Source organism: Tamandua tetradactyla, chromosome 9, assembly GCF_023851605.1.
Source record: "Tamandua tetradactyla isolate mTamTet1 chromosome 9, mTamTet1.pri, whole genome shotgun sequence".
Classification (NCBI taxonomy): domain Eukaryota; kingdom Metazoa; phylum Chordata; class Mammalia; order Pilosa; family Myrmecophagidae; genus Tamandua; species Tamandua tetradactyla.
Window position 1 is genome coordinate 117,396,319 of NC_135335.1, and position 12,761 is coordinate 117,409,079.

Consider the following 12,761-nt stretch of genomic DNA (forward strand, 5'->3'; position numbering starts at 1 on the left):
CACAAAAACTCTCTTAACCTTTTTCAGGGTCATGAATCTTTGCAAGGGCTAAAGACTAATCTTTTGTTTTACTTAATAATTATTTTTTCATAATAGAAATGTAAAATGAACTCTGAACTACAGCTGTAGTCTTTTTCCTGTAATCTAAAATGCCATTTTTACTTAACAAGTAAAAAATATATAGAGAAACTGGTGGATGATTAAAAATTATTTTAACATTGTAAATATTTCCTAGCATTATGGGGATCAAGGCTGAAGCCTTACTGGAAGTGGAAACAAGAATTTATTACTATTTTTTCTCATCACAGATCCACATATGTAGTAAATGTTTAATGAGTATTGTTTAAAGTACTTGTAATTTGTTTTTTCTGTTTGTTTTTTTGTTACAGAACCTCATTTTGGGGAGTAAAGCCAACTGGGCAGAAGATTCTGCCCTTAAGGAAACTGTTCTGCAACTTGAGAAGAATGTATTCATGATTTAATAAGAATTCTTTGTAGACATTTTTTTGTTTTTGTTTTTGATACATCATTTAAATAGCAAAGTGAAATGTATTTTCAGAGTTTTTGGAACTATTCTAATACTGCCTTTTTTCTTTTTTTTGCTTGACTTAATACTATAATAAAGAATTTCTTGTTTTAAATATAATAATTAAAGTGACTGACATGTTCTAAAGAATCCAAAAATCTTTGCCATGGAAGGGTTCTGAAAGACAGCTGGTCTAGCTTTCCACTGATTTATGGATATGTTTTGCATGAGCAGGCACCGGGAATTGAATGCAGGTCTCCAGCATGGCAGGCAAGAATTCTGCCACTGAGCCACTGTTACCCCGCACTGATTTGTGGAAAAATTTTAACAACATTCCTTGCACTCTCAACTCTAATTTGGAATGCTTTCTGTGCATTTGTTTGTCTAGCAAAAATAGAAAATCATATCCACAATGTTAAGTTGTGATTATTTTTGGTGAGATTATGAGTGACTTTTTTCTCATTGTATTTCTGTATTTAACATACATTATCATAAAATTTTTTTTAAGGACTGAATGTTACGCTGTCTTACTGATTAAAAAAAAAAGAACTTCAGGGTGCATAGGTGGTTCAGTGGTAGAATGCTCGCCTTCCATGCAGGAGACCCGCATTCAGTTCTTGGACCATGCACCCCACCCCACCTCCCAAAAAAAAAGAACTTGCAGCTTTTTACACCATCCCATTCCATTTTTGGAAAACTGATTAGAGTGGTTTATTAATCTGAAACTGTTGATCATGTTTACAGATGATACAGTGTTTTCAGTGTTCTGTTTAGAAAGACTTCAGTCTTGGAAGAGATGCACTGCAGTAGATCATAGCATTTAAAATCTGCTTAGATTAAGACAAATAGATTTGCCTAAACTTGAATTTGGTTTATTCAGTTGCTAAACTTGAATTCTTTTCTTTGTAATATTTTTAGTTTTCCTTCATTTATTTTGGTAAATCATAATTTATGTATAGTTCTATTATTTTTGCCATAGTGTATTCTTAGAAATTGTCTACACAAATTGTTGTAAAGCGAGTTATATTTTACTTTTAGAAAAACTTTGGAAAATGCTTTCCTGATCCAGTGGCAGAATTACATAATCAGAGAATCTCAACCCAAGTGATTATTAATATCATCTGAAAATTTTTTACTGCTCCATGTCCCCAGAATTTATTGTCCTGTGATACCCTTTTAAAGCCCATGTCTGAGAAAGAAATTGTATCAGTCAACTTTGAATAACGACCCCAAATTTCTGGAACTTTTATTCCTCACTCTGGGGTCTGTGGTTCAGCTGTTCATCCCTATCCTGGACTTGAGGGAGCAAGCAGCCACTATCTAAAAGATGTTCTGTGGCAGAGAGTGGGAGCTTAAGAGGCAAAGTGAAATCACACAAGCACATTTAAAACCCTTTCTTGGTAGATGTTCTAGTTTACTAGCTGCCAGAATGTAATGTACCAGAAACAGGGTGGCTTTTAAAAGGGGGCATTTAATAGTTTACAGTTCTAAGACTGAGAAAATGTCCCAATTAAAGCAAGTCTATAGAAATGTCCAATCTAAGGCATCCAAGGAAGGATACCTTGATTCAAGAAGGCCGATTGAAGTTCAGGGTTTCTCTCTCAAGTGGAAGAGCACATGGCAGATACAGTCAGAGTTTCTCTCTTACCTGGAAAGGCACATGGTGAACACAGTCAGGGTTCCTCTCTCATCTGGAAGGGCACGTGGTGAACATGGCATCATTTGTTGGCTTCTTCTCCTGACTTCCTGTTTCATGAAGTTCCCCGGGAGGCATTTTCCTTCTTCCTCTCCAAAGGTCGCTGGCCAGTGGACTCTGCTTCTCGTGGCTATTTCATTCTGCTCTGCTTTCTCTGAATCTCTCATTCTCCAAAATGTTTCCTCTTTTATAGGACTTCAGAAACTAATCAAGACCCACCCAAATGGGTGGAGACACGCCTCTACCTAATCCAGTTTAACAACTCTTGATTAAATCACATCTCCAGGGAGATGATCTAAGTACAGTTTAAAGCATACAGTACTGAATAGGTATTATAAGAAACATCTGCCTTTACAAAATGGGATTAGGATTAAAACATGGCTTTTCTAGAGTACATGTATCGTTTCAGACCAGCACATATATAAAATCCAGAAGGCAAAATGGTAGAAGAAAGTACAGCCTGTATAGTAATAACACTAAATGTTAATGGATTAAATTCCCCAATCAAAAGACATAGACTGACAGAATGGATTGAAAAACATACTGTGTACAGGAAACCATCTTAGACCCAAGGGTAAACATAGGTTGAAAGTGAAAGGAAGGGAAAAGATATTCCATGCAACAACCAGTATAGCAGGAGTAGCTATACTAATATCCAACAAATTAGACTTCAGATGTAAAACAGTTAAGAGACAAAGAAGAACACTATGTGTTAATAAAAGGAACAATTCAACAAGAAGACATAACAATCACAAATATTTATGCACCAAGCCAGAATGCTCCAAAGTACATGAGGCAAACACTGAAAACACTGAGAAGAGAAATAGACAAATCTACCATGATAGTTGGACACTTCAATTCCCCACTCTTCATCCAGAAATCTAGACAGAGGATCAATAAAGAAACAGAATTTGAATAGTACAATAGATGAGCTAGATTTACCAGACATTTATAGAATGTTACACCCCACAACAGCAGGATATACCTTTTTCTCAAGTGCTCATGGATCATTCTAAAGGATAGATCATATGCTGGGTCACGAAGCAAGTCTCAATAAATTTAAAAAGATTGAAATCACACAAAACACTTTCTCAGATGTATTAGTTAGGGTTCTCTAGAGAAACAGAATCAAAAGGGAACACTCACAAATATAAAATTTATAAAGATGTCTCGCGTGACCGTGGAAATGCAGAGTCCAAAATCCGCAGGGCAGGCTGTGAAGCCGACGATTCCAGCTGAGGGTCTGGACGAACTCCATAGGAGAGGCTTATCAGCCAAAGCGGGAAGAGAGCCTCTCTCCTCTGAATCCTCCTCAAAAGGCTTCCAGTGATTAGAGTGTCTCATTGCAGAAGACACTCCCCTTGGCTGATTACAAATGGAATCAGCTGGTGTGATCATGATTTAATTCTATGAAATGTCCTCATTTCAACAGACAGTCCGACACTTGCCTGACCAGACAAACAGGTACCACCACTTGGCCAAGTTGACACATGAACCTGACCATGACAGTAGAAGTATACATTATGTCCATCCTATTCCATTGACCAAGTCCAAATCACAGGCAGAGAAGTATACCTCTCCCACAGCAGTGTTTGTGTGTATGTGAAGGAAGGGGGGTTGGGGGGACTGGGTTAAGGGATGGGAGAAAAGAGTACATATTTGTTGAAAAGAATACAATCTGGTACAGGCCACTATCTTAGTCATAAATATTCACATTCCTTCTGCATGTAAAAGATACCCCTCTCCAAGGAAGTTAGGTTGTCATCCAATCATGATATTGGTTTCAGAATTTAGGATCTCCTGATAGCCACACAAGATCAAGTGTGACTATTTTTGAATATTTTTATTGACAGATCTTCACACACATATAGTCCATACATGATGTACAATCAGTGGCTCACATTATCATCAAATATTTATGTATTCATCACCATGATCATTTTTAGGACATTTGCATCACTTCAGAAAAAGAAGAAAGAAAAAAATCGTCCCCTCCCTCTCATTGACCACTGGTATTTTAATCTACCCAGTTTATTTTTACCCCTTATCCTTCCTTATTTATTTTCTTTCCATATTTTTTTTACTCATCTTCTATACCCTGGATAAAGGGAGCATCATACACAAGGTTTTCACAATCACATAGCCACAGTGTGACTTTTCTTGATGTGGAGACCTGTGAATTAAAAAGACAAGTTATAAAAATTAAGAAAGAAAATTTTAAAAAAAGGTTATATCCCCTCACACATCCAGCAAATAGGAAACAGGACTGTAGCAAATTCTCAGATAACACATGGCAAATGTTAGGTAACTCCATGTTCTAGTTTGCAGGCTGCCAGGGTGCTATATACCAGAAATACCCGCTTTTAAAAATGGGTATTAAGTTGCAAGTTTACATGTTTTAAGGCCTTGAAAATGTCCAAATTAAAGCAAGTCTATAGAAATGTCCAATCTAAGGCATTCAGGGAAAGATACCTTAGTTCAGGAAGGCTGAAGACATTCAGGGTTTCTCTCTCAACTGGAAAGGCATATGGAGAACGTGGTGATGTCTGCTAGCTTTCTCTCCAGGCTTCTTGTTTAATGAAGCTCTCCTGGGGGCATTTTCCTTCTTCATCTCCAAAAGTCTGCATGGGCTCTATGGCTTTTTCCAAAGTGGTTCCCTCTAAAGATGATTAAGAATTTGGCTTTTCTGGGGTACACCAGATTCAAATTGGCACATTCCACCCTTTGGACCCCCAAAAGACATCTTTCCAAATGCAAAATACATTCATTCCATCGCAATATCACAAGGCCTTAAGCCATTTCAGTAACAATACAAAGTCAGAAACAGTGCAGAATCTATCAAAGTTAGTAACAGTATGGTCTTTCCTAAGGCAAAATTCTCCTCTGTCTCTGGACCTGTAAAATTCAGATCAAGTTATTTGCTGCCAACATATAAAGTAGGGACAGTCATAGAATACATACTCCCATTTCCATAGGGAAAAATTGGAACACAGCGGTCACCAGACGCAAGCAGTTTCAAAAACCTGCAGGGCAAACTCTATTAGATTTCAAAGTCTGAAAGTCATTTTTCTTCAGAGCTTTAGAAAGCGGCAGTCCCACCCTTTCCAAGGGTTTATGCAAAGGCCTTCCTCTCGTTGAATGCAAACTTAGGGGACATTGGGGCACCACCTTCTCCAAGCATCGGGGCCGCAACCAGATTCTCTGCCATCTCTGAGGCACACACTCAACCTCTCCACGTGGTGACAGCCAGGATCTCTCCCCAATCCCCAAGGAATGTGCTCCACCCTCTCCATGGCCTGAGGCAGCACAACACTTCCACTGCCTTAGGGGCAAGCTCATCTCACTGAGCTCACCTGCTCAGGAGATCAGGTGAGTCTGCTTTCCTGGCCCAAGGTCTCTTAACTTCAGACCTTAGTCTCCATGGTTCTACCTCTGAAGACATTTTACCTTCATTTTGTCACTTTTCTGAGACTTTTAGTACAGACTGGCAGCGGTTCCACAGCACTCTTGTTGGCTTTCTATGTAGTAAGCAAGATTCATGCATGCCCATCAGACAAAAGGAGTTTCCACAAGTCCTTGCTGAGTAACTCCATCTCCAATCCTGGCCTTTTCTGTAATGGCTGATTGCCTCCATGTTTCGTTAAACCCTCATGTGGGGCATTTTTCACTTGGGTCTTCCTTTCTGGAAGCCCAGAGTTTTTCAGACCACAAATTTCTGGTTTCTTTATACCCAAGAGTTCAGTTCTCAGCTTATCTCTTTCCTGTCATATTTCACTATAAGTTGTAAGGAGAAACCAGGCTACATTTTCCACATTTAATTCAGAAATCTCTTCTGCTAAATATGCAAGTTCATGGCTTTTAAAATCTGCCTTCCAGCCAAAGTCACTAGTCAATTTTGTCAAATTATCTGCCATTTTAAAACAAGGATCACCTTCCTTCCAGTTTGCAGTAACACAGGCCTGATTTCTATATAGAGCCTTGTCAGGGATATCTTAAGAGTCCACATTTCTACCAACAGTTGTTAGGCCTGAAGGACAGGACCCCTTCTCCCATGATGTAACTTACCCCTGGCAAATATTTCAGAAAGCTTCTTCCACCCCAATCCACGCCAACCCTCATCTCCTTCACCCTCCAGCAGTTGCCCTCTTGAGATAACCTCCCTTTACTCAACCTCTGCCCTCAGACATTTACAACCCTGTATAATTAAAGCAGCATTTAAGTCTTCAACCTCACCAACGGAAGACTGTCAACTCCCAAAAACCCACCAATGAAAAATGCCTAATTCCTACCCCCAAGCCATAAAAACCTATCCCCTGCCACCTCAGGGCAGCCATTTCTCTCCTGAACTTCTTCTCCTCATCTTTAGTGAGTTTGCTGAGTTTACCTTTCAACAGTCTCTTCAAAGCATTCTAGTTCTTCTCTATCAAGCTCCTCACAACTCTTCCAGAATCTTCCCCTTATCCATTTAAAAAGCCGTTCCAACATGTTTGGTATTTGCAAACCACAGCAGCACCTCCCTAGAAAATCTGTTCTAGTTTGTAAGCTGCCAGAATGCGATAAACCAGAAATGGAACAGCTTTTTAAAAAGGGAATTAAGTTGCAAGTTCACATGTTCTAAGACCATGAAAATGTCCAAATTAAAACAAGTCTGTAGAAAAGTCCAATCTAAGGCATCCAGGGAAAGATACCTTGGTTCAAGAAGGCTGATAACATTCAGGGTTTCTCTTTCGACTTGAAAGGCACATGGTGACATCTGCTAGCTTTCTCTCCAGGCTTCTTGTTTCATGAAGCTCCCCCATGGGTTTTTTCCTTCTTCATCTCCAAAAGTGTCTGGCTGTGTGGGCTCTCATAGCTCTTTCCAAAATGGTTCCCTCTTAAAGGGTTCCAGTGAGCAACCCCACCTTGAATGGATGGAGACTCACTTCCATGGAAACCATCTAATCAAAAGTTACCACCCACAATTGGGTGGGTCATATCTCCATGGACACAATCAGAAAGGTTCCACCCAGCAATATTTAGTGAGGATTAAAGAATTTGGCTTTTCTGGGTACGCAACAGATTTAAACTGGCCCAGAGGGCAAGATAAGAAACTGTCTAGTTAGGAGCCTCTCAGGCACCTGGGTAACATAAGCTGAGGGGAGAGGGAAGGGGAGTTGGGGCAAGATTGATATTTAGAATAGTTAGGGTCTCATGTCTTTTTCCTGCAGTCCAAGTTGTTTTTCTGTGCAGTCCCACAGCTGCAAGATTAGGTTTAAGGTAACCAGGATGTGCGAGGGAATGGGATGGGGCCCGTGATGAGTAAGACTGGCAGCTTAGTCAAGAGAAAGAAAAACAGTCTTGGTCACAACAATAAATATAGTCACAGTTTTCTGTGGACAAGGAATTTCTGTTTCTCATCAGTTTCTCATGAGGCTACAGTCAGAATGTTGGCAGGTACTGCAGTAATTTGAAGGCTTGACTAGGGTGACAAGTTAGTACTGATTTTTCCCAGCAGGCCTCAGCTTCCCCTACATGGACATGTCAACTGGCTTGCCCCAGAGCCAGAAATGTATGAGAAGTCACAGAGCACCACTTCTGTAACATTTTATTCATTAGATGCGAATCACTAAGTCCAGCCCACATTCCAAGGGAGGGAAATTAACCTCTGCTTCTTGAAGGGAAGAGAATTAAAGAATTTGCAGGCATATTTTAAAATCATCACAGTGTCTGTGTATTGGGTGGGGAGTATGTTGAGTCCTCAGTATGGGGTTTGTATCATTTTTTTCAACTGTCCTGTAAGTTTGAAATTATTTCAAACTAAAAAGTTTGAAAAAACAAAACAATATTCCTACTCGGTACCATTCTTTCCTCTTCCCCCAAAACATGCACTGTCTGAATTTTCTTCATATTCACTTTGCTTTACTTTTTAGTTTTACCATGTTTTTTGTATCCCTATAAAAAATATATTTAACTTTTCAAATTTTGAATTTTATATAAATGGTATTTTTGCAGTAGGTATCATTAACACCATTTGCTTTTTCTCACATTAGTATATTCTTGGGAATCATCCATGTAATTGTACATAGTTGTATTTCATTGTTTTTCACTGCTGTAATACTCCATCATATGTATTACCAAAAATTATCCATTCTGCTATCAACAAATGTAGCAACCATGCAGGTGTGGCACTCACATATCACGTGAAGAAATAATTTGCTGTTCAGCCGCAAGCAATACAGTTAGCTGACAGTCTCCAGCTATCGGCACCTGCATGATCTGCCCCAGCTTTTGAGATTTGGCCATACTTTTTAGGCAATTCCCAGTCAATGGCTGGGCAAAGCAGGAATCTTAGAGCTACCTCTTCTGCCCAATACAGGATTCTTCTAACTGGTAATCTTTGCTTTAGAGATTCCTGTTGAGTTGGCTGGGACTTTGTGATCTTTTTTTATGGTTTGAGTCTCTCCCTATCCAGTACTGCTTCCTCTCCTTTTTATCTTTCATAGACATTACCTCTCTGTAAACCTTTTGCACTCCTGTCTCAGCATCTATTTCCTGATGTTGGTCAAGAGTGGTCAGAGGCTTCAAAAGACATCAAAATGAAAATGAAAAGTCAAGACAGAAACTAATATGTGTGCATGAATGTATAAATATAGATATCTATATACACACACATATATATTCAATAAGGAAGAGACAATCAAAAAGAAAAAAATCAGTAAAACAGTGGAACAGGCACTTTACAGGAGAGGAAATGTGAATGGCCAAGAAACTCATGAGATATCAATCTCGTTAGCAAAAAGGGAAATTCAAGTTAAAACCCCAAAGCAAAATACTCATGCCCCCCCCAATTAGCATAACTTAGAAAGTCAGACATTCGTGAAGGATTAGGCATGTCCAGGACTCAATACTCTTGGGGGTTGAACTGGTCAAACCTTAGTCTGCACTCTAGGGAAACTCTTACCTGTGTCCCCCAGGAAGCATGTGCAGGAATGTTCAAGAAACACCGTAACCAAAAAGGAAACCACCCATATGTCCTTGTCTCTACTGGGGTAGATTCATATACTATAACTCTACATATACCACTGGTGATGATGGCGGTAAGGGTAGTGGGTTGGAAAAGGATAGGTAAAAGCCATGTGTGAGATTCGAGGTGATCCTTGAATGTCAGGAATCTGTGTCTTGATTTCAGATTTCTACAGGCAGAAGTCTCACCTCAGTAAGGGTGTGAGGGTGGACTCCACCACTCCCATTGTCACCACTTACCATCAATTACCTGAGGGCTAAGAGCAGTGGAAAGGGGGCCCAGCAGCTCTCAGTCACCCCCAAGGGTCAATGGTTAGCTGAGGGATGACAGCTAGTGAGGCTGGCTGCAATACTGTCTCAGGCCAAAAGGAGCCAGTGCTGTGCCTCTGAGACAGATCTGTGGGAGGAAGCCAGCGCGGAACCAACTGGGTCCAAGGAGACCTGTGCATTCCACCCAAGTGGAGGCCACTGAGCAGGGACAGATGCAACCTCCAGACCCATCAAGGAGGTGGCACCTCCCCTCCCCTGACCAGCCTTGATCAGACAGGCAGACTGACCCCCTCCCCTTCATACCCATCCCTCCCACCAGAATATTACACTCTCCCCTGCACCCAGAGTCCACATCATAGGAACAGAAACCAGTGGAGAACCTTCAACCAACTGACATTTTTCCCCAAAGGATCAAAGTTGAGGCTGAAACAAATGAACCCCCTGTGGTGGCCAAATGACAATTTCTTCACCATCATAGAAAATGGGACCCCTGTCCTAAGTTGAATTTAGGTGTAAAAATTTTAAAAGTCATGTTTGTACACCAAAAAAAAACCCTGATTTTTGTAAACTGTCATACATCTGAAACATTATATCCAAAAAGTTTGTACTCACATGCATGCACACACACACACGTGCGCGCGTGCCAGTATATATATTTGTTAACATTTTTAATAAAATATGAGAATTAAAAAAAAGTGGTTAGAGGAAGCCGGTAACTTCATCACTCACCCCCTTCCTGCCAACGAGGACTTGGTAATATATGGGGCATGGATAGTTGCTGGCACAAGGTGGCATCCCAGTTGCTGAAACTTTGACCAGTGATATACTGAGAGAACACTGCAGTTGTAGAATAATACTCTAGCCAGTGTGATATAGGCATTTGAAAAAGAAGGGGTTGAGTGACCTCTACATAGCAGGACAGTGTAATTGGCTGGTTGTTACTAAATTGCTTTGATGCTCTGCAGAAGGAAAATGAAAAACTGAGATTATCGAATGAACATTTGAAAACTAAGCAAAGAATAGAGAACCTCTTCAGTAGTTTACAGAGACCCTTCTCTCCTGCTGTCAGAGAGCAGGAAAGGCTGAGAACCACATTCAGGATTTAATTGAGTTGCTGAGATTCAAAAATAATTAAATGCTTAACTGAAACAGATCTGCTATGCCAAAGTCATATGCATTGACTATGTGAGTAATCTTAGTCCCTCACACGTGGAATGGGGACATCTGGGTGGATGCCTACAAAGATGTTGTGTCCCCATACTCCTCTGAATTCTCAGAGCCTGTAGAGCTGGCTCATCTTCCTCTATTAAAAGCTATCATCTTTACCTCCTGCCCTCCCCACCAGTAGCCACCACCACCACATACACACACTCCTAGGAACCTTCGACTGAAGTCCTCTCCCCAGTAAGAGAATAAGAGAGATCTTTAGGATCTGGCCCCACCTCCTTTGCTAACTTCTAGACTGGTAACTACAGCCTCCCCTCGCCCCCCGTGCTAGGGAAGGGAGGAAAAGGATGAAGGTCTTAAGAAGCTACAAGAATTAGCATATACTGTCAGGAACTAAGGAATACCTGTAGAACTTGATTTTGAGGATGCTTTATCAAAACAGCCATAATGTAAGATTGGGTAAGGAGAGATGATTTATGTGGAAGTGTCCTTTGGCATACAGGATTTCATACTGAGGCAAGGACCTCACTGTTTGGGTGGATTTTAGAAGCCCTGAGAAAGCATCCCACACTGAACTATGTTGAAATGCCTAAATTGCTGTGGCAGATGTTGAAGGAAGGGATTAATGGCTCAAGGAAGTGGGCATGCTGGAGCAGATATATTTTCTGAGACCAGAAGACTCACCAGAGGAGTATGTTCCATAGGAAGGCCAGGAGAACACACTGTTCACCAAGATCATCAGGAATGCCCTGGTAAAGTGGCACCAGTACCACTAAAAAGTTCCATAGTGACTCTAGTCTGCTGGCCAAGACTGACAGTAAAAGAGTACAGGTTAAGCCACAGAATTATTCTCAACCCTTGAAACCTAATGAAATTTGCTTAGTGGATTTGCTTAGGATCTGCGACCCCTTTTTCTAATTTCTCTTTTGGAAAGAGAACGTTTACCCTGATGCCTGATCCATCATTGTATTTTGGAAGCAGATAACTTGTTTTCAAGGGCTCACAGATCCACAGATGGAAAGGAATTTTGCCCCAGAATGGACTATAGCTGGAGGCTCACCCATACTTGATTTATATGATTTAGAAAATGAGATTTGGGACTTTTTGAGTTGATTATGTTCAGATAAGATTTGGGATTTAGAGTTTATGCTGGAATGTGTTAAAGCTTTTGGGAATGTAGGGATGGGGTGATTGTATTTTGCACTGACATAAATTGGGAGGAGACAGGGAGAGGTCAGATTGTTGTTGGTTGAATTGTGTTCCCCCCAAAGATATGTGAAAGACATATCCCTGGAACCTGTGAATATGACCTTCTTGGGAAATAGAGTCTTTGCAGGTATATTCAAGTTAAGACTAGGGTAGGTCCTAATCCAGTGACTGTTGTCCTTTTGAGAAAAGTGAAATTAGGACATAGACACACAGAGGGGAGAAAGACATGTGGAGACTGAGGCAGAGATTGGAGTTGTACTACAAACCAAGGAATGCCAAAGATTATTAGCAATCAGCAGAAGCTAGGGGAGAAGCATGGAACAGTCTCCCTCTGAGCTGCTTAGAAGAAACAAATCCTGCCAAGACAACTTCAAAAGCAACTCAGTTTGTGGAAATTTGTTAGAGCAGCCTTAGGAAACTTATGCGCTCAGTGCTGGTTTTAAATTTATGGGAACCCCAGAAAAGCCATGTCCTTAAATCCAGATTCAGTCGTGTAGGGTGTACACTATTGAATTTGATTGGGTTGTTTCTATGGAGGTGTGACACACCCAATTGTGGGTGTGATCTTTTGATTAGATGGAGATGTGACTCCACCCTTTCAAGATAGGTCTTGATTAGTTTACTGGAGTCCTTTAAGAGGAGACCGTTTTGGAAAAAGCTTAGAGCGGACACAGAGACATCTGGAGATACAGAAAGAAACAGGCCCCAGAGAAGCTGTTTCAAACCAGAAGCTGAAAGACCAGCAGACACCAGCCACGAGCCTTCCCAGCTGACAGTGGTGTTCCGGACACTATCGGCCTTTCTTGAGTCAGGGTGTCTTTTTCTGAATATCTTGGTTTTGACATTTTTATGGCCTTAAAACTTAAATGTATAACTTAATAAATCCCCCTT

The 12,761-nt window shown here is 40.6% G+C and overlaps 1 protein-coding gene across 2 annotated transcripts in view; it reads left to right on the forward strand.

Moving 5' to 3' along the window:
• CENPH (centromere protein H) overlaps positions 1 to 1,341 on the forward strand; it is a 33,135-nt gene extending 31,794 nt beyond the window's left edge. Inside the window, exon 9 of one of the 2 annotated variants that reach the window (XM_077117409.1) lies at positions 390 to 1,339. In XM_077117409.1, coding sequence (XP_076973524.1) covers positions 390 to 482 — 93 coding nt within the window. In that variant the 3' untranslated portion in view covers positions 483 to 1,339. Of the gene's footprint in view, positions 1 to 389 lie in introns of both variants that reach the window. The other variant, XM_077117410.1, reaches the window with a different exon arrangement.
• Positions 1,342 to 12,761: the final 11,420 nt, after the last annotated feature.